General features: G+C 42.2%; 1 protein-coding gene across 4 annotated transcripts in view; it reads right to left on the bottom strand.

Moving 5' to 3' along the window:
• Nucleotides 1-22,956, bottom strand: part of usp3 (ubiquitin specific peptidase 3) — a 212,697-nt gene that overhangs the window by 6,831 nt on the left and 182,910 nt on the right. For all 4 annotated transcript variants that reach the window (XM_087982071.1, XM_087982073.1, XM_087982072.1 and 1 more), the window contains 2 exons: nt 17,046-17,159; nt 6,105-6,172 (listed from right to left, as the gene is read on the bottom strand). In XM_087982071.1, the coding sequence (XP_087838197.1) occupies nt 6,105-6,172; nt 17,046-17,159 (182 nt within the window). The remainder of the gene's footprint in view (nt 1-6,104; nt 6,173-17,045; nt 17,160-22,956) is intronic.

Here is a 22,956-nt window from a genome sequence, read left to right as displayed (position 1 = left end):
ACGTGCTCTTGTACCTCCTTTATATATATAAGATTGTGTTAATGTCTGACCAATCACATTGATAAGGTTTACTCATGTTTATGTTAAGGTTTGGAAGAACAAGTTTTTGAGTACATGTAAATAATGAGCAGCTATGACCCTGGGTGTGGGGTGTGAGGAAGAAACCTTAGCAACTCAAACTCTCTCCACAAAGAAATGTTGCGTGTGGTGGTGTCTAACTCACTTATCAGCTCTGAATCTACTAACAGGTTTGTTGACTTACATTTCTGCACAGTGATAAACTCTAAGGTGTTGATGGCAGGGAAATCATCCATGTCAAATTTCAATGTCAAGACGAAATAATTTGATCCTATTTTAGAGATTTTAAAAAAATCATTGATGGGATGTGGGGTTGCTTGCCGAGCCTGCATCTGTTGCCCATCCCTAACCACCCTGGAGATGATAGTGAGCTATCTCCTCAAACTGCTACAATCCCTTTGGTATAGGTGTTCTCTCAGTACTTTTAGGAAGGGCATTCTAGGAATCAGACCCAGTGACACACTAAGGAGTTTCAAACATCTATCTATTCTAATCCCACTTTCCAGAATTCGGCAGTTTAGCGTTTCAATTTAAGTAGCTCTTAAATGTCTTGAGGTTCCTGCCTCTTACCACCCTTGTAAGCAGGAGCTTGAAACAGTCACAACCCTCTACAGAAAAAGAAAATTTTCCTCAAATCCCATCTAAATATCCTGCTCCTTACCTTGAAACTGTGCCCCTTGGTTAATGATCTCTCTGAGGGAAAAAGTTTCTCCCTAGGAGATACACAGAAGGTTGACCAGGATATTGTCTGGGATGGAGAAATTGAGCTATAAGGAAAGATTGGATAGGCTTGGATTGTTTTCTTTAGAGCAGAGAGAACTGGGGTGGAAGTGCATAATTGAGGTATATAAGATTACGAGGGAAATAAACAGGATGAATAGAGAACAGCAGTTCCCCTTGGTTGAGGGGTCAAACACGAGAGGGCATAGTTTTAGGGTAAAGCGGCAAGAGATTCAGAGTGGATTTAGTTGAAAAAAAATGTTTCACTCAGTGGCGGTGGGAATCTGGAATGCACTCCCAGGAAAGTAGTGGAGGTTGGAAACCTTATAAATTTTAAAACATACTTGGATGAATATTTCAAATATCATAACATTTAAGGACATGGGACAAGTGTAGGCAATTGGGATTAGCGCATTTTTCATGGTAATTATGTCAGTGAAGACTTAATGGATCAGAGGGCCTTTTCTGTGCTGTAATGGTTATATTGGGGAAACAGTAAATGAAAGAAGCTCAAATGGACCTTTTAACAATGTTGTTTGAAAAGTAATTGAAATTACAAATGGAAGTTTTTTTTAATTCATTAATTTTTTTTTCATGGGGTATGGGTGTCGGTTGGGCCTTATTGTTTCCTGAATACAAGAATTACTAGAATAGATTTCCAAATTAAACTGTTTGTAGTAATAAGAGACAATTTCATAAATAATTTAGTCAACGGGCATTTTTTTCAAATGAACTAATTTTGTCTTGTGGAAAACATTTGGTTCCGAAATTGCAGTTCATTGGGTTGCCAATATGTCATCAGGTTACACAAATGAAAGCAAGCATTAAAATGTTAAAGGTCAGAGCTTTCCCATTCTTTTGGATCTCACCATTTCTATTCACAGTCATTTCTAGGCACTTCCTGATGTAAATAATGTTTAGTATACATCTCTACAGCTCTAAAACCTGTTGTACTGGCTACTACAAGGATCACATTTATCCAACATCAGATAGAGAAAGCCAGTAATTTAGCTGTAACATACAGGAATTTGAACTTGCAGTTTATTAAAACGACAGATGAACAGCTCAGCAGAACTACTAGTTAGTGCAGGACTTTTACTGAAGACAAAACAAATTCTAGCTTCCACTTTATGGAACACTTCTATGATATCCATAAAAATGACACTGAATTTCCAGTTGTCTCCCACTTCAACACTTCACCATATTCCTATGCCAACATTTGTGTCTCAGGTCTGCCACAGTGTTCTACTGAAGCTCAACACAAGCTGGAGGAACAAAACCTCATCTTCTGTCTAGGCACCTTATCAGCCCTGACAATGAGTTTAACAATTTCAGAACATGAACACCTCCCTCTATGTCCATTCCTCATCCATATATAAAGTCAGAGATGTACAAAACAGACTCTTCAGTCCAACTTGCCCATACTAATCAGATATCCTAAACTGACCTGGTCCCATTTGCCAGCATTTGGCCGATATCTCTCTATACTCTTCCTATTCATATACCCATCCAGATGCTTTTTAAATATTGTAAGTATACCAGCTCCACCACCTCCTCTGGGAGCTCATTCCATATATGCACCACCCTCTGTGTGAAGATGTTGCTCGTTAAATACCTTTTAAATTTTTTCCTACTTACCTTAAACATTTTGGAATTCTGTAACCTAGGGAAAAGACCTTGACTATTCACCCCTAATGATTTTATAAAATCCTATAAAGGTCACTCTGAAACTTGCCCTGGACTTCCCATGTAGATGTGATAGTCAAGAAGGCCGAGCAATGCCACTTCTTCCTCAGGTCTTTTACAAAATTCGGTTTGCCCATAAGTACGTTCACCAATTTTTACAGATGCACCACAGAAAGCATACCATCTGGGTGCATAATGGACCTGCTCTGCCCAGGACTGTAAGAAGCTACAGAAGGTTGTGTGCACAACCTAGACTATCACTGAAGCCAATCTTTCATCCTTTGAGTGAATTACTGCAGATGCTGGAATCTGTACTGAAAACAAATGCTTCTAGTCCGCTGCGATCTCCAGCATTTATTTTTTTCAGCACTATCCATGGGCTCCATTTACACCTCTTGCTGCCTCGGAAAGATTGCTATCATCATCAAAACCCCATCCCACCCTGGTAATGCTCTCCTACCACTTCTTCTGTCAGGCAGAAGATACAGAAGCGTGAACACACACTCCAACCGGTTCAAGAATAGCTTCTTCCCTGCCATTATTAGACTGCTGAATGGACTCTCTAACTTCAAATAATGCTGATCTTGATAATATTGATCCTGATTCGTGTTTGTCCTGTATGATGTCATGTCTCACTGTACAAGTTTACTTCACCCTACGATGGGTATGTCCTTGCTTACTATGATCTACCTGTACTACTTGTAAGCAAAACTTTTCACTGTACTTAGTATATATGACAATAAATCAAATCAACCAACTAACCCTCAGCCTCTGACATGCCATGGATAAAAGCCCCAGCCTATTCAGCTTCTCCCTATAGCTGAAACCCTCCAATCCTGGCAACATCCTTATAAATCTTTTCTGAACCCTTTCAAGTTTAACAACACCTTTCCTATAGGAGAGGGGGGGCGGGGGGGGGGGGGCAGAACTGAATGCAGTATTCCAAAAGTGGCAACATGACCTCTCAACTCCTATACTCAATGCACTGACCAATAAAGGCAAGCATACCAAACCTGTCTACTGTGACTCCAGTTTCAAGGAACAGTGAACCTCCACTCCAAGGTCTCTTTGTTTGGGAACACTACTCAGGACTGGTCCTGCTCTGCATGGATTGCTTCCCCCACAGCCAATCCTCTACTATCATTAATCCCTTTGTGTGCTTTCTTTTCTCTCTCTCTGGGAATCACCTCCATCTATTCATCTCACTTCTCTTCCCTCCCACCCTCCATTATCATACAACTATCACCATTTCCCAGCAACTTACAGTTCTGACGAAGAGTCACTAGACTCAAAATGTTAACTGTTTTTCTCTCCACAGATGTTGCCACATCTGTTAAGTTTGTCCAGCACTTTTAGTTTAAAATAAGACAATTATCACCGACAAAATACAAAGACCAATCAATTTTTCTCATTGAAGTATTTGCAGATGTACACATACAGATATGTCTTCCCCATAACAGGAATCATTCTCCCCCAATCCACCTCATCGAGCCTCCTTAAGTAATTTAAAGTCTTTCACCAAAGCCTTCAGCTTTTCAAAATCACCGACTGAGTATATGTAGAATCAGGACTACTTAGAAAACATAAGGATTCATAATGGCATTATGGCCAAACTAGACGTGACAAGAGTTATTAAATAAACTAAAGTAAATTCAATATCATTATTGGGGGAAAAATCAGACTAGTATCTCAATTAGAGAATTGCACACTACTTAAACAGGTCAAGCATTGTCTTGGCTCTGGACTGGATTCTCTGGCATGTTTTCACTACAAAATGCAATGCATTTGTCACATTATTTAAATATTAGAATAACTTTTTTACTCAAGTACAGGTAGTTCTCGGATAAGTTGTGTTTTGGCAGCATGATTTGGCTATAATATTGCTGATGAATTTGGGAACAGTGTTTTCAAGAATGCTTACATCTGTTGGCAATAGGTTCCAGCAGGGATGATTTCCTGTGCTTCCTTCTGCGCATGCACCAACATCCGTGCTGAAATCTCCATGCAGTTCTGCACAATGCCAAGGTCTGTGCTGCTCCACATATGTGTGACGTCGGTGCCAGTCTTCATGCTGTTCTGCGCATGAGCGATGCTAGCGCTGGTCTTTGTGCCATTCTGCACGTATGGTGTCAGTGCTGGGCTCCGTGCTGTCCTACGCATGCGTGGTGTCAGCGCTGAGCTCCGTGATGTCCTGCATATGTGTGGTGTTAGCGCTGGTCTTTGCGCTATTCTGCACATGCGTGGTGTTAGCGCTGGTCTCTGTGCCATTCTGCACATGCGTGGTGTTAGCGCTGGTCTCTGTGCCATTCAGCACATGCATGGTGTTAGCGCTGGTCTCTGTGCCATTCAGCACATGCGTGGTGTTAGCACTGGGATCCATGCTGTCCTGTGCATGCATGGTGTTAGCGCTGATCTTTGTGCCATTCTGCATGTGCATGGTGCCAGCGCTGGACTTCGTGCTGTCCTGTGTATGTGTGGTGTTAGCGCTGATCTTTGTGCCATTCTGCAAATGCGTGGTGTCAGCGTTGGTCTTTGTGCCATTCTGCACATGCATGGTGTCAGTGCTGGTCTTTGTGCCATTCTGCACATGCGTGATGTCAGCGTTGGTCTTTGTGCCATTCTGCACATGCGTGGTGTCAGTGCTGGTCTTTGTGCCATTCTGCACATGCATGGTGTCAGTGCTGGTCTTTGTGCCATTCTGCAAATGCGTGGTGTCAGCGTTGGTCTTTGTGCCATTCTGCACATGTGTGGTGTCAGTGCTGGTCTTTGTGCCATTCTGCACATGCATGGTGTCAGTGCTGGTCTTTGTGCCATTCTGCACATGCGTGATGTCAGCGCTGGTCTTTTGCCATTCTGCACATGTGTGGTGTCAGCGCTGGGCTCCGTGCGTCCTGCGTATGTGTGGTGTTAGCGCTGGCCTTTGTGCCATTCTGCACATGCGTGATGTTAGCGCTGGCTTCCATGCTGTCCTGCACATGCATGGTGCCAGCACTGGTCTCCGTGCTTTCCTGGATTAGTGGTGCTGGAAGAGCACAGCAGTTCAGGCAGCATCCGAGGAGCAGTAAAATCGACGTTTCGGGCAAAAGCCCTTTATTCCAGCATCTGGTTTCCAGCATCTGCAGTCATTGTTTTGACCTCCGTGCTGCCCTGCACATGCGTGGTGTCAGCGCTGGTCTCTGTGCTGTCCTGTATATGTGTGGTGTTAGCGCTGGCTTCTGTGCTGTCCTGCACATGAGTTGATGTCAGCTGGTGACAGAGCAGCTTTCTGAGAGAGATACTGTACAGAAAGCAGCTTTCTTACATTTCTTAAATGTACTGTGTTAAATTTACTTTTGTTTCATTAATAAATAGGATTTCAACCTTCATTCAGGCTGTATTATACTTTGCGTTAGACTTTTGGGTGATTTTTAAGCAATTGTGAATGATATTCTTTGCTGGTCTACTCCTAAACCCACTTCTCCCAAAGGTCCCATTATTTCCATTAAGTGATTTTCTATTTAACGAGGTTTCGCTGGAACACAATCACGGCATTATAGGAGAACTACCTGTACATCACAAAGAGTGTTTGCCAATTGTATGTAAACCCTCAAATCGAAGACACTAAAAACAAACATGCTCACCCCGAACCATGATGCACCACCACAGCTGCAAGGTCATAGAGGCAACTTTCTGGACCACTGTTCTCGGGCTAGAATAGGGTAAAATAAAAGTGCAAACATCTTTTAAGACAGTCAGATGTTATTACATTTTTCGCTTCATCAGCTGATTCACTATTTTCCACATCTCAATCTGTAATTTTACCTGACAAATTCCCACATTCTCCTCATTCCCACATGAAATCTTACCTGACCCACTCCCACATTCTCATCTCAACCTGTAATGCTACTCGTATTTCCACATTCTTCACATTTGACCTGTAACCTTACCTAACTCATTCCCATATTCTCCACGTCCTGACCTGTAAACTTACCTAGACTATTCCCACAATTTTCATGTCCCAACCTGTAACCTTACCTGATTCATTGAGCATCCTCTCTCAGAATTTCATAGCTTGTTTCACTTTGAAAATGTGGCAAATCTTTCTCTGTTTTAATAATACAGTAAGGGTCACATCTGCAACTGAGGCCAACAGATGGATGGAGGATGACAGATGGGACAGTGGCATTGTTTAAAATGCCACTGAGCAGAATTGTGAAGAAAGTTGTTGTCACTGTCCCTTTTATATCATGACCAACATAGTACAAAGTTGGAAGAGTGATCAAAAACAGAGAGTAATGGTCAATGGATATTTTTCAGGCCGAGGAAGGTTTGCAGTGGATTTCCCCAGGGATCTGTATTTGGCCATTGTTCTCCTCTCTCCTGGACCTTGGTGTACAGGGGACAGTTTCCAAGTTTGCAGGTGAAGTGAAACATGGAAGAACTGTAAACTGTGAAGGTGAACACTAAAAGGACATTGACAAGTTGGTGAAGTGGGCAGATGAAACTTTTTGCAGAATAGTGTGAGATGATGCACTTTGATTGGAATGTGGCAGGACAGCAGTAAATAAAGCAGACACTGTTCTCAAGTTTATTAATAGGGGCAAGGTGGTGATGTTTAATTTGAACAAGATGTGTGTTAGACCTCAGCTGGAGTACTGTATATACAGTTATGGGTGAAAACATTATAGGAAAGATGTAAGTACACTGGAGGGAGGAGAGAAGCAATTTACAAGAACCATTCTAGGGATAAGAAACTTCAGCAATGAGAATAGTTTAAAGGAGGTGGATCTGTTTGTCCTGGAAAAGACAGATTAAGAGGTGACCTGATTAAGGTTTTCAAAGTCATGAATGGGCATAGTCAAAGTAGACAGGGTGAAGTGTTTCCTGCTTGAAGCTTGGAAAGAAAAGAAGAACAAGCAGGCATAGATTTAAAATGGTGTGTAAATGAAGCAGGGTAATGTGAGAAATAACTTTTTCACAGAATTTTTAGAATATGGAATTCTCTACCTAATATGTTGTAGAGGAAGGTTCAAATGAGATATTCAAGAGGATGTTAGATTTTTTTTTATTAGTAATGGTGTGCAGGGATATGAGGAAAAGGCAGGAGCTTGGTACAAGATAACAGAGCCACCCCAGGCATGAGAGGCCGTTTGGCCTCCTGCACCACTGTGATTCCTGGTGAGAGGGCAGAAAGTGAGGAGGGAGGACAAAGGGATGGGCATTACTGCCCTGACTCCACCAAAATATTGCAGAGCACCCAGAGGACGGAAAGTGAATAGCCACAGTCATGGTCATATTAGTACCAATGACACAAGTAGAAATGAGGGATGCTGTCCTGCAGTTCGAATTTGGAAAGTTACATCGGAAATTAACAGCAGGACCTCAAAAGTAGTAAGGTTTAGTAAGGTAAAGAAAGATAGTTCAAGAGGATAGGATTTAAATTCCTGGAATAGTGGACTGGCTCTGGGGAGATAAGACCTGTACAGGCTGGACAGATTGCATCAAGACAGAGCTGGGACCACTAAGACCAATAAGGCCAGAATGATTTCATGAGTCAGAACCCCAAAGATTGGCAGGCAGGACTGTAGCTGAACAAGGGCTGTCTTTAAAAAAAGGGAGAGTTGTGCCAAAGCCAATATATATTGCCAAAGAAGGAAAAGGTTGGGCAGAAACAAATTCAAGTTTCCTGGATGACAAAAATAAAGATAGTGAAGAAAAAGTGTGCTTATATCAGACATCAGATGGAGAATCAGACTGAACATGGAAGGTTCAGAGAGGAATTTAGGATTAGATTAGATCACTTACAGTGTGGAAACAGGCCCTTCGGCCCAACAAATCCATACCGACGAGCAACCTACCCAGACCCATTCTCCTACATTTACCCCTTCACCTAACACTATGGGCAATTTAGCAAGGCCAATTCACCTAACCTGCACATTTTTGGACTGTGGGAGAAAACCCATGCAGACATGGGGAGAATGTGCAAACTCCACACAGTTGCCTGAGGTGGGAATTGAACCCAGGTCTCTGGCGCTGTGAGGCTGCAGTGCTAACCACTGTGCCACCGTGCAGCCCACAATAGCTATTTACAGAAGCAGAAAGAATTTGAGAAGAGATTAGCAGCTAATATAAAAAGAAAATCAAAAGCCATCTACAAGTACATATATCGCAAAAAGGTGGTAAAATGAAGAGTAGGACAGATTCAGGCAAAAAGTTTACTCTTGGAGGCAAGGACATGATTGAGGAACTAAATAAATACTTTGCTTCTGACTTCGTCAAGGTATAAATGCCATGTAAATAAATCATGGTAAAAAAGTAGTCAGCCTCTTGAAAGGTTTAAAATTGAAAAGCTGATGGTATTAGAAATGCGGGGTCAAGATTAGAATGGTGCTGGAAAAGTACAGCAGGTCAGGCAGCATCCATCCGAGGAGCAGGAAAATTGACATTTCGGGCAAAAGCCCTTATCAGGAAGGCTTTTGCTCGAAGGGCAACCTGATGAAGGGCTTTTGCCCGAAACATTGATTTTTCTGCTCCGCTTTTCCAGCACCACTCTAATCTTGACTCTAATCTCCAGCATCAGCAGTATCTACTTTCACCACATTGGGAATGTGGTCTATTCCTGGAGTTGAAAACATTTCCACGAGATGAGATGCATCTAAGGTATTAAGGCATTAAAGTATTGAGAATGGAAGTTGAGGCAGCACTGGATATAATTTTTAACTCTTTCTTAGACTCTAGGTAGTGCCAGAGGACTGAAATATATGAACCCTTTTACACATTTGTTCAAAAGGAAGCCAGCAACTGCAGGCCAGTCAGATTAACCAAGGTGGTGGTGAAGTTGCTAGAAATTACAATTGGGATGAAAATGATGGTTACCTCAACAATTGTGGGTTAATTAATTAACAAAGCCATGCAATTTATTAAAGACAACTTGTGTTGAAATAACTTGTTCAAGTTTTTTTTGATGAGTGGTGGACAATTTTGTTTCAGATTGGCGAAAGGTTCAGACTTCTCTGTGGCCAGCAGAGAAAAAGCAGAATGGTTTGTTGTTTCCCTGATGCCAGGATCAAGGATGTCTCAGAGAGGGTGCAGAATGCTCTCACGGGGGAGAGGAGCGAGCAAGAGGTCATTGTCTACATTGGAACCAACGACAAAGGAAGGGAAAAGGTTGAGATTCTGAAGGGAGATTAGAGAGAGTTAGGCTGAAATCTAAAAAGGAGGTCCTTAAGGGTAGTAATATCTGGATTACTCCCAGTGCTACGAGCTAGTGAGGGCAGGAACAGGAGGATAGAGCAGATGAATGCATGGCTAAGGAGCTGATGTATGGGAGAAAGACTCACGTTTTTGGATCATTGGAATCTCTTTTAGGGTAGAAGTGACCTGTACAAGAAGGACGGATTGCACCTAAATTGGAAGGGGACTAATATACTGGCAGGAAAATTTGCTAGAACTGCTTGGAAGGATTTAAACTAGTAAGTTGGGGGGATTGGACCCAGGGAGTTAGTAGGAAAGAGATCAATCTGAGACTGGTACAGTTGAGAACAGAAGAGAATCAAACAGTCAGGACCAAGGTAGGACTAATAAATTAAACTGCATTTATTTCAATGCAAGGGGTCTCACAGGAAAGGCAGATGAACTCAGGGCATGGTTAGGAATATGGGACTGGGATATCATAGCAATTACAGAAACATGGCTCAGGGATGGGCAGGACTGGCAGCTTAATGTTCCAGGATACAAATGCTACAGGAAAGATAGAAAGGGAGGCAAGAGAGGAGGGGGAGTGGCATTTTTGATAAGGGATAGCATTACAGCTGTGCTGGGGAAGGATATTTCCGGAAATACATCCAGGGAAGTTATTTGGGTGGAACTGAGAAATAAGAAAGGGATGATCACCTTATTGGCATTGTATTATAGACCCCCTAATAGTCAGAGGGAAATTGAGAAACAAACTTGTAAGGAGATCTCAGCAATTTGTAAGAATAATAAGCTAGTTATGGTCGGGGATTTTAACTTTCCAAACATCGACTAGGACTGCCATAGTGTAAAGGTTTAGATGGAGAGGAATTTCTTAAGTGTGTGCAAGACAATTTTCTGTTTCAGTATGTGGATGTACCTACTAGAGAAGGTGCAAAACTTGACCTACTCTTGGGAAATAAGGCAGGGCAGGTGACTGAAGTGTCATTGGGGAGCACTTTGGGGCCAGCGACCATAATTCTATTCGTTTTAAAATCGTGATGGAAATGGATAGACCATAGAACATAGAACAATACAGCACAGAACAGGCCCTTCGGCCCACGATGTTTTTTTAGATTAGATTAGATTACTTTACAGAGTGGAAACAGGCCCTTCGGCCCAACAAGTCCACACCGACCCGCAGAAACACAACCCACCCATAACCCTTACCTCACACTACGGACAATTTAGCATGGCCAATTCACCTGACCTGCACATCTTTGGACTGTGGGAGGAAACCGGAGCACCCGGAGGAAACCCACGCAGACACGGGGAGAATGTGCAGACTCCACACAGTCAGTCGCTTAAGGCGGGAATTGAACTCGGGTCTCTGGCGCTGTGAGGCAGCAGTGCTAACCACTGTGCCACCGTGCCGCCCTTTTGTGCCAAACACTTAAGCACCCATTCATGTACCTATCCAATTGCTGCTTAAAGGTCACCAAAGATTCTGACTCTACCACTCCCACAGGCAGCACATTCCATGCCCCCACCACTCTCTGGGTAAAGAACCCACCCCTGACATCTCCCCTATACCTTCCACCCTTCACCTTAAATTTATGTCCCCTTGTAACACTCTGTTGCACCCGGGGAAAAAGTTTCTGACTGTCTACTCTATCTATTCCTCTGATCACCGTGGGCGGCACGGTGGCACAGTGGTTAGCACTGCTGCCTCACAGCGCCAGAGACCGGGGTTCAATTCCCGCCTCAGGCGACTGACTGTGTGGAGTTTGCACATTCTCCCTGTGTCTGCGTAGGTTTCCTCCGGGTGCTCCGGTTTCCTCCTACCTTCCAAAGATGTGCAAGTCAGGTGAATTGGCCATGCTAAATTGCTCGTAGTGTTAGGTAAGGGGTATGGGTGGGTTGCGCTTCGGCGGGGCGGTGTGGACTTGTTGGGCCGAAGGGCCTGTTTCCACACTAAGTAATGTAATGTAATCTAATCTAATGCAATCATCTTATAGATCTAAAAGTTGAAGTTCTAAATTGGAGAAAGGCCAATTTTGACGGTATTAGCCAAGAACTTTCGAAAGCTGATTGGAGGCAGATGTTCGCAGGTAAAGGGACGGCTGGAAAATGAGATAACAAGAATCCAGAGAAAGTATATTCCTGTCAGGGTGAAAGGGAAGGCTGGTAGTTATAGGGAATACTGGATGGCTTAAGAATTCAGGGTTTGGTTAAGAAAAAGAAGGAAGCATATGTCAGGTATAGACAGGATAGATCGAGTGAATCCTTAGAAGAGTATAAAGGAAGTAGGAGCATACTTAAGAGGGAAATCAGGAGGGCAAAAAGGGGACATGAGACAGCGTTAGCAAATAGAATTAATGAGGATCCAAAAGGTTTTTACAAATATATTAAGGACAAAAGGGTAACTAAGAAGAGAATAGGGCCCCTCAAAGATCAGCAAGGCGGCCTTTGTGTGGAGCCACAGAAAATGGGGAAATACTAAATGAATATTTTGCATCAGTATTTACTGTGGAAAAGGATATGGAAGATATAGACTGTAGGGAAATAGATGGTGACATCTTGCAAAATGTCCAGATTACAGAGGAGGAAGTGCTGGATGTCTTGAAATGGAAAAAGGTGGATAAATCCCCAGGACCTGATCAGGTGTACCCGAGAACTCTGTGGGAAGCTAGAGAAGTGATTGCTGGGCCTCTTGCTGAGATATTTGTATCATCGATAGTCACAGGTGAGGTGCCAGAAGACTGGAGGTTGGCAAAAGTGGTGCCACTGTTTAAGAAGGGCGGTAAAGACAAGCTAGGGAACTATAGACCGGTGAGCCTGACCTCGGTGGTGGGCAAGTTGTTGGAGGGAATCCTGAGGGACAGGATGTACATGTAGTTGGAAAGGCAAGGACTGATTAGGGATAGTCAACATGGCTTTATGCATGGGAAATCATGTCTCACAAACTTGATTGAGTTTTTTGATGAGAGCAGAGTAGTAGATGTGATCTATATGGACTTCCCCATGGGAGACTGATTAGCAAGGTTAGATCTCATGGAATAAAGGGAGAACTAGCCATTTGGATACAGAACTGGCTGAAAGGTAGAAGACAGAGGGTGGTGGTGGAGGGTTGTTTTTCAGACTGGAGGCCCGTGACCAGTGGAGTGCCGCAAGGATCTGTGCTGGATCCTCTACTTCTTGTCATTTACATATATGATTTGGATGCGAGCATAAGAGGTACAGTTAGTAAGTTTGCAGATGACACAAAAACTGGAGTTGTAGTGGACAGCGAAGAGGGTTACCACAGAGTACAACAGGATCTGGACCAGATGGGCCAATGGGCTGAGAAGTGGCAGATGGAGTTTAATTCAGATAAATGCGAGGTGTTGCATTTTGGGAAAGCAAATTTTAGCAGGACTTATACACTTAATGATAAGGTCCTAGGGACCTTGCTGAACAAAGAAACCTTGGAGTGCAGGTTCATAGCTCCTTGAAAGTGGAGTCACAGATAGATAGGATAATGAAGGCGGCGTTTGGTATGCTTTCGGGTATGCTTTCCTTTATTGGTCAGAGTATTGAGTACAGGAGTTGGGAGGTCATGTTGCGGCTGTACAGGACATTGGTTAGGCCACTGTTGGAATATTGCGTGCAATTCTGGTCTCCTTCCTAATGGAAAGATGTTGTGAAACTTGAAAGGGTTCAGAAAAGATTTACAAGGATGTTGCCAGGGTTGGAGGATTTGAGCTACAGGCGAGAAGCTGAACAGGCTGGGGCTGTTTTCCCTGGAGCGTCGGAGGCTGAGAGGTGACCTTATAGAGGTTTACAAAATTATGAGGGGCATGGATAGGATAAATAGATAAAAGTATTTTCCCTGGGATTGGGGAGTCCAGAACTAGAGGGCATAGGTTTAGGTTTAGGGTGAGAGAGGAAAGATATCAAAGAGGCCTAAGGGGCAACTTTTTCACGCAGAGGGTGGTACATGTATGGAATGAGCTGCCAGAGGATGTGGTGGAGGCTGGTCTAATTGCAACATTTAAGAGGCATTTGAATGGGTATATGAATAGGAAAGGTTTGGAGGGATATGGACCGGGTGCTGGCAGGTGGGACTAGATTGGGTTGGGATATCTGGTCGGCATGGATGAGTTGGCCGAAGGGTCTGTTTCCACGCTGTACATCTCTATGACTTTAAGTTCCTCAGGAGTGTGTTAGGACCCCTGCTCTTCCTGATATATTAGTAACCTAGACCATGGATACAGGGCACATTTTAAAAATCTGTGAATGGCACAAAACTTGGGACCATTATGAGTTATGAGGAAGGTACTGTAGAACCTCAAAGGAACACAAAACAGGCTGATTCATATTGGTAGGAAGATCATGGAGGCACAATATTAACTAAAGGGTATAACCCAAAAGGGGGGTAACAAGACCAGAGGAGCCTATAGCAAGTGTGCATAAATTATTGAAGGTTGAAGGACAGGTTGAGAGAATGTTTGACAAAATATCCTGGGCTTGATCATTTAAGACATACAGTACAAAAGCATGGAGGTTATGCTAAACATGTGTAAAATATTATTTGAGTTCAACTGAAGTATTGCACTTGTTCTGGCCGCATTTTAGGAAGTACATAAAGGCATGAGAGAGGGTGCAGAAAAGATTCACAAGAATGAGGCACTTCAGTTACTGATTGATGAATGTGCGACTGTTTCATTGGAGAAGAGACGTTTTACAGAAATTTAATATAGGCATCCAAAATCAAGGGGTCTGGGTAGAGAGAAATTGTTCCCATTGCTGGAAGCCTCAAAAACTACAGAGTGCAGATTTAAGGCAGTTGGCAAAGGAAGCTAATGGTGGTTCAGTGGTTAGCACTGCTGCCTCACAATGCGAGGAACACGGGTTTGATTCCTGCCTCAGGCGACCGTCTGTGGGAGTTTGCACATTCTCCCCATGTCTGTGTGGGTTTCCTCCCATAGTCCAAAGACGTGCAGGTTAGGTGAACTGGCCATGCTAAACTGCTCATGGTGGTCAGGGATGTGTAGGTTACGTGCATTAGCCCAGGGTAAATGTAGGGGAATGGGTCTGTCTTGGGTTACTCTTCAGAGGGTCAGTGTGGACAGTGATTCTAACATGAGCAAAATCTTTGTCAGTGGTGAGCGGTTGAAATCTGGAATGCACTGCAAGAGTGTGTGGTGGAAGCAGCCTCAATTGAAGCAAAGGGAGATTGCTGATCAGAATGAATGTGTGGGATTGCTTAAGAAGCCGGGGACCGGCACCAGGTAAACTGCTCTTTCAGAGAGTTAGCACACTCAGATTGGGCTGAAATACTTTCTCCTGTGTGCCAACTATGAAAGATATTCAAATATTGAAACTCAAAATTTCTCTTTACACAGATACTTTCAAGCCTACTAAATCGCTTTCAAGGTTTCAATAAAATTTGAAATGTTTCTTTCACCTCACTATTTCTAAAAATACTTGCTTGAGAGCACATCTGATCCTACATATTACTTGGACAACATGTGTGTGAATAGTGGAGGACAATGAGGTCTGACTGTATACCAAATTTACTCGTGTGAAAGTTACTCATCACTGTCTAACTTTCACCTGGCCAAATGCAACCAGTCAGGTCCCCAATCATATTTTTTTCAAAACATTTTTACAGCTGAGTGGTAAATCTTTATGACTTTAAGATGCCATTGCACTACATTCTTCAAATGACTGATGAGTCACTTCTGGGATTGATTTGGATTGTCTAGCAGAAATGTTTAACAGTTATCAAGTAAATATGAGCTCGAAGGTCACTTGGTTCATTGTTTTGTCAGAGAACTGTAGAGTATGATGTTTATTGCAAGAGAAGCAAATAGCATTTTAAGACTGGTGTATGAAATTATGCTGTGGGGCATGCAGATAGCAGATAGAGACAGAACCACACAGCATAGAAACAGTTCACCATGTCTATGCTGACCAATTAACTCCAAATTATACTAATCCTAATTATCTGAACTTGGTCCATAACCTATACTATACTAAACTCCCTAGTATTTTAAGTGCTCATACAGATGCTGCAAAAGTACCTGCCTCCACCACCCGCTCAGACTGTTCGTTCCACAGTTCTACCACCCTCTGGGTAGAAACATTTTCCTCAGATTCACTCTAAAGCACATAGTTCTCACCTTAAACTTAAGCCTCTGGTTCTTAGACACATCTACCATGGGGAAAAGATTCTCACTATCAACCCTATCTATGCCTCAATTTTGCATACCTCAACCTGATCTCCCCTCACCCTCCTTTGTTCCAAGATAAGCAACCCCAGCCTACCCAATTTCTCCTGATAACTGAAACTTTCCATCGCTGGCAAAACCCAGGTGTATCTTTTTAGATTAGATTCCCTACAGTGTGGAAACAGGCCCTTCGGCCCAACAAGTCCACACTGACCCATTCCCCTACATTCACCCCTGACTAATGCACCGAAAACTATGGGCAATTTAGCATGGCCAATTCACCTAACTTGCACATCTTTGGACTGTGGGACGAAACCCACGCAGACACGGGGAGAATGTGCAAACTCCACACAGTTGCCTGAGGCTGGAATCGAACCTGGGACCCTGGTGCTGTGAGGCTTCTCTGTACCCTCTCCACTGCAATCCACTCCAATGCTCTATAAAGTTGCAAGAGCATTTCATTGCTTCTGTATTCCACACAGTGACTAACGAAGGAGCGGATCCCAATTTCCTTCTTCACAACCCGGACGACTTGTGCTAAAACCTTCTGGTATCTATGGACTTATACATCAAGGTCCCTTTCCTCCTCAGCATTTCCAATGGACCTATCATTCACTGTGGAAATCCTCACACTTATCAGGATTAAATTCCATCTGCCATTGCTCAGCCCAATTTACCAGCTGATCAATATTGAACTGTAGCCTGAGACCATCCTCCTTACTATCAACACCACCATCAATTTTCATGTTGTCTCCTAGGATGTTACTCAGTTTGGCAGACAACAAACTCTTCCCAAAAGCTATTAAGAAAACATTTGATGGGGAAGGCATTCCAGGAAACGAATGTGAAATTTAAGTGTATCTATTGTAAGACTTAATATAATGGTGAATTACCACAGAGGGTCTCATAATCAATTATCAAAATTACAGCAGAAAACCACAGAAACCTGGGGAAATTGCAAAAATGCCATTTTTGGTGTTTTTCTACAACTGTTCTGGCTTTTCCTTGAAATTATAGTGTGTAAGTGGAAGAATCCAGCAGGAAAAGGGCCTCTCTGTAGAGGACATGAAATATGCACAGAAGGGCTGGGCACAGCACTGCAAGACTTGATAAGGATTTCAGATAGAGAACATATTCTGCAATATTTACATCCTTGTATAAATATAGTGATAAAATATATCAGAATATATTTACCTCCAATAAGAAGCACTTCATGTCTAGACCTCGTAGAGGGAACTCTACATATGTATCTATCTTATTTCGCAGATAAGCTGTCCAATGAAACCTTTTCAGATGCAAGCATAACACCTAAGGTTAAAAAGGAAAATAAAATCAAAACTTTTTTTTAAAATGGTGTCATAGAGTCATTCAGTTACATACTTCATATTCTAACAGCTCTTTTCAACACATTCAACTTGCTGAACCATCAGAAAAAAGTGGCCATAACATTTATAGTATGATCCAAATGGTAGAATGATTCATGTGTCCTTAAATTAATCTGCTGGGTTTTATATCCATTTTAGATTCATTAATATTTAATTCACTGTACAAAACAACAGCTATTACTTTTCACTTTCTAATACAACAGACCACAAATGAATAAGGCACTATCACATTTGAAAATACAATATCACATTCTACATCAGTTTCAATCATACAGTGAACATACCAAGAGTTAAAGGAACTGTCGAATCACCCAAATTGAAGCAATATTTTATTTCAGATGCCTCTTTCAGTCCTCATATTGCATGTTACTGTGCTCAGAACAATCTGAACCTTTGCTCCATTTGGTGGTCTGTGAATGTTAAGGTGAATGTCATAGTCTTACCAGACTATAGGGACGCTATCTCATTAGAAAGAGAGACAGAGAAAGAGGTAGACAGAGTCACGACTGATGGCTTAAGTTGAGGGTCTCCACACCTCAGGCAAGGGGAAAGGTCAAGAAGGAGAATCCTTCACAGTAACCTCAGCCAGTGCAAGAATTGACCCAAAATGTTTGTATCACAGAATTGCTACAGTGAAGAAAGAGGCAATTTGATCCATCGAGTCTGCACCAACCCTCTAAAGAGCATCCTACCCAGATCCACCCCATACCCATTACCCGCACTTACCATGGCTAACACACCTGTATGTCCCTGGGCACTGCAGGGAAATTTATCACGCTCAAATTAACCTGCATATCTTTGGACTGTGGGAAAAAAACCGGAGCACCCAGAGGAAACCCACACTAACATGGGGAGAATGTGCAAACTCCACAGACAGTCATCCACAAGGCTGGAATTGAACCTGGGTCCCTGGTACTATGAGGCAGCAGTGATAACCTCTGTGCCACCATGCCACCCCATTGTGACATATCACTCTGCATCACAAACCAGCCACCTGGCCAACTGAGCTAACTGACTCCCCAAGTGGTCCATAAGCATCATTAAAATAAGAGAAAATGTGGCAGACCTAAAGCCAAAGTAATACATAATAATTGCCATTTCATAAGATTAAGTAGAACAAGATTCCATTTATGCCGATTAGCAAGAAATTAAGCTGAAGCATCAGCAGAAATGCACTCCAACTTCCAAAACTAAAACCTCAGCAAGAACGAGTAACAGTTGCGGCAAAGGAACATGTGGACTGGAATAAGAATTTGAATAAAACTGTTCACTTTGATGGCTTTAATTAGTGATATTAAATTAATTTTTCTGAGCATCAAGATGAAGTTTATTTGACATTTGCCTGTGCTACCTGTGAATTAGAAGTTTATTATCACAAGGTAAAATCTGCTCTAGTCAGTATCTCCCAAAACGAAATTTGCTTTAGTCAGTCATTGCAAAAAGTGGCAACAGATTTGCTTGCAGTTTTAAAGGTTTGAAGGTAAAAAGCTTTGTCCCTAATTTTAATATCGAGATTTAAAAACAGAGTCCTCACATTGCAGCAAATGCAAGTTGGCACAATTTTGCTAACACAAAGCACAGAGCTTTGTACTTGACAGAGTACAGCTTCAACAGAAAATCAAACTCAGAAATTTGATGTTTCTTTTATTCCTCATGGGTAAGTCAGTGTGATTAACAAGGCCAGCATATGTTACCACCCCTAACTACCCTTGAGAAGCTGGTAGTGATGAAAGTCCATGTGATACAGGGGCAAACAGCGTGCTGTTGAAGAATGAGCTTCAGGGTTTTACCTGCACAACAGTGAAACAATATTCAAAGTTAGGATGGCATGTAGCTTGGAGGGAAATTTGCAAGGGTTTTGTTACATGCATTTGCAGACCTTATTACTCTAACTGGTGGAGGTTGCAAGTTTGGAAGATGCTTTTGAAAGAGCCTTGCAGAACTGCTACTGTGATCTTCTATATACGACACACACCTTTGCCACTTTGCATTAGTGGTGGACGGAGTAAATGTTTAAGCCTGTTAGATGGTGGAACGTGATGCCAAACAAGTGGGCTGCTTTATCTTTGGTAATGTCATACGACGAGTATTTTTGGAGTGGCACACATCCAGCCAGTGGGGAGTTTTCCACCACATTCCACAGATGTTGAGGATCAGGTGGGTTACTCAGCAGAAAAGATATGAAGAAGGGTAAACGTGGCTGTCTAGCTCTGTTAATAAAATATGAGATCGGTAGTGAGGAATGATCAAAGATCAAGAATTGAATAAGTTTGGGCAGTAACAATAAACAGCCAAAGAAAGTGGTATCAATTGAGAGTAGCTTAGAAGCCCGATATGAATCACTAACTAACGCAAACTGGTGAGAAAAGTTCTAAAAAGTTGTGGGCAACTTCAATCTTCACACATACTGGGTGCATAAAATTTGTAGTGGTAGCATTAAGGATGAGCTCAGAGCCTACGTAGGATGGTTTCTGGATCGGGCTATTTGAGACTAGGCTATGCATAATGAGACAGGATTAATTAATGGCCTCTAGGGCATCTTGGTAACAGTGATCATAACATTCAGTTTGAAGTTAAGAAATTTGATTAGATTAGATTAGATTACTTACAGTGTGGAAACAGGCCCAACAAGTCCACACCGACCTGCTGAAGCGCAACCCACCCATTCCCCGACATTTACCCCTTTTACCTAACACTACGGGCAATTTAGCATGGCCAATTCACCTGACCTGCACATCTTTGGACTGTGGGAGGAAACCGGAGCACCCGGAGGAAACCTACGCAGACACGGGGAGAATGTGCAAACTCCACACAGTCAGTCGGCTGAGTCGGGAATTGAACCCGGGTCTCTGGCGCTGTGAGGCAGCAGTGCTAACCACTGTGCCACCGTGCCGCCCTGAAACTTGGGTCTGAAACTCGTGTTAATTTAAATGAACTAACTACAGAAGGTAAGAGTTGACTGCAGTGGACTGCGAAAATAGGTTACAAGGTAAATAAATAGTAGGTAAACAAATGAGTGGTAGACAAGAGTTTGGTAAAAGTTTAGAAATTAAAGGGAAAAATAAATTAAGAGTTAAAAATAAGAACAAAAAAAAGTGCAAAATATAAAAACAGACAATGATATGGGAAGATATCTGGGGGAATGTAAGGAAAATTTCAGTATGTAACAGAGCACAGGCTATGCAAATGTAGATCTTACACAGGGCTCAAATGGCACCAGAAAGTCTAGCTAAGTTTAAGAGAGGAGTGTCACATGAATGTCCCAAATGTAAAATTAATATAGGTACTCTCACACATTGTTATGGGTCATGTTGCAAGATCCAAAGCTATTGGAGTACTTTAGTAAGGGAGCTAAAGGACATTTTGGGGATTGAAATTGACATGGATCCAGTAATTCTTTTGGGTCTGCCAAACTTGCCCTCTCTGGGGGAACATGAGAAGAGACTGTGTAATATCCTTGCCCATTGCGTGAGGAAGAACATTTTACTAAATTGGACGTCAGAAAAAACACCAGATCTTATGGGGTGGCGTAAGCTGGTTGATGGAGCATCTCCCCAAGATTACCTTACAAATATGGTGCACCACAACACTGAACAGTTTTATAGGACATGGCGGCCCTTTTTAACTTATATTGAAACTGACTTGTTGGCAATATTAGTCAGGACCGTGGTATAGCCGTGGGAATCCTTATGGGTGCCTGTGGGGCCCCAGGGGAGGAGACTGGAAGGAAAAGAATATGGGTACTGTAGGGGGTACTCCCAGGGATGAGAGCCTCAGTGGAGGTGTGATGAGTAAGGCAGAATAAAGTAGTAAGACATTATCTAATTTAAGTAACTTGAATGAAATTTAAGCTAGTATTTATTCTATATGTTTGTAGTTTAGTTTTAGTTAAGGAGATAGGTTTGTTTTGGTAGAATAGTGGGTTGTTTAGTAACAATGGCACTATGTTATGGCCTTGTTCTTTGTACTGTTATTTTTCCTGTTTTAATGGGGTTTTTTTATATATAAACGTTTTGTAAAAAATTTAAAAATGCTTTTTAATAAAAGTATTTATTAAAATAAAACAGACAATGAAAGCTCGACAAGGAACTAAAAAGGATGAAAGTAGCCTTACAGGAATAACAGTGGGCAAGTATCAATGGAAATAAATAAATAACAAGCAGGAGATTGTAGGTCAGTTGGAATGCTGGAATCGATAATTAAGGAAGTAATAGTAAGACAGTTCAAAAATCATAATCCATTCAAGACAAGTCAATATGATAGGTGAAAAGGAAACTAGGAGTGGCAAATTCATTAGAGATTTTGAAGAATGTAATAAGCAGGCAGAAACCAGGGAATTAGCAGATAGTAGTATTTGAATCTCCAGAAGACATTCAATAAACATACAAAAGGTTAGAGAGTTGGGGTAATATATTACCACTGGTAGGGAATTAACAAGAATCAGGTAATAGAGAATCAATACATAATTTGCAGATTGGCAAACTATATGTAGTGCAATGTCACAGGGATCAGCGCTTTTGACTACTCGCACTTTACATTAATGACTTTGATGAAGAGACAATGTGCATTGGAGCCAAATTTAGTGATAACATATAGATAGGTAGGTAAACAAATCGTGAGGACAATTAATTTTATTCTCCTCCAGAAAGAAATTGGTTGGTGGACCTGAGCTGAAAAATTGACCCCTGGCTGATCACAGGAACTACTTTATTTTGACCATCCAATCCAGTTTCCCAACTTCCCTTGCCAAGGTCATGCTGGCCTCGTTCTGTAGAACCCATCCCAATTGCCATTGTGAACTAGTTTCAGCATTAGCTATCACACCAGTGTTACTGCTGGGACAGGGAGCTACTGAAAATTTGATTTGACAGTGACTCTCAGAGCTCCTCCTCAGATGGGACAGAAAGTCTCACTTCAAGCCAAAGAAGGCCACATGGTGTGTTAAACAGCTATATAGCAACCTGAAAAGGTGATAGGTCTCTCTCGGCATCTGGAGATAGCCAGGTGGGGTGTAGGATTGATAGTAGGGAGTCTGGTGCAATGTCAGAAGCAGTTTAAAGAAGTTTCACTAAGTTGCTTCTAGGGATGTATGATGAGTACAGCTTATTTGTGCCCATACTTATGAAAAACATGGAGTGATCTGATTGCAACTGACAGGATGCTAAGGAGTTAATTAAAGGATGTTCCCTTTTCTGATGGAAATCTAGAACTGGAGGCCCACTGATTGGAAAACAAAGGGTCTGTCATTTAAGACTGAGAGAAGGGAGAATTTCTTCTGTTAGAAAATAGTTAATCTTTGGAATTCTTTGAGCAGTGGAGAATATTTCCAAGGATGAGTTGGATATATAGTTATCTAAAAGGAGGCATGAACAGAGTACAATTTAAATGGAGAAAAGCTACAGAACGTTGCAATACCAAGGGACTTGGGGGTATTTGTACACAGAACACAGCGATCTAAGCACACAGATGCAGCAGGTAATCAGGAAGACTAATGGAATGTTGGCTCTTATTTCAAAGGGGTTGGGGTATGAGTGAAGCGAAATCTTACTGCAACAGTTAGTGAGATCACATCTGGAGTACTGAGAGCAATTTTGGCTCCTTATTTAAGGAAAGAGATCGTTCCATTGGAGGCAGTCCAGAGAAGATTTACAAGGATGATCCCTGGTATGGAAGGGCTCTTATGTGAGTGAAGGCTAAACAGGTTGGGACTCTATTCACGC

The sequence above is a fragment of the Chiloscyllium plagiosum genome, unplaced genomic scaffold (genome assembly GCF_037043375.1).
Source record: "Chiloscyllium plagiosum isolate Xiang-an unplaced genomic scaffold, Cpla_swu_hap1 HiC_scaffold_42, whole genome shotgun sequence".
Classification (NCBI taxonomy): Eukaryota; Metazoa; Chordata; class Chondrichthyes; order Orectolobiformes; family Hemiscylliidae; genus Chiloscyllium; species Chiloscyllium plagiosum.
This window is presented reverse-complemented; position numbering and strand designations above follow the sequence as displayed.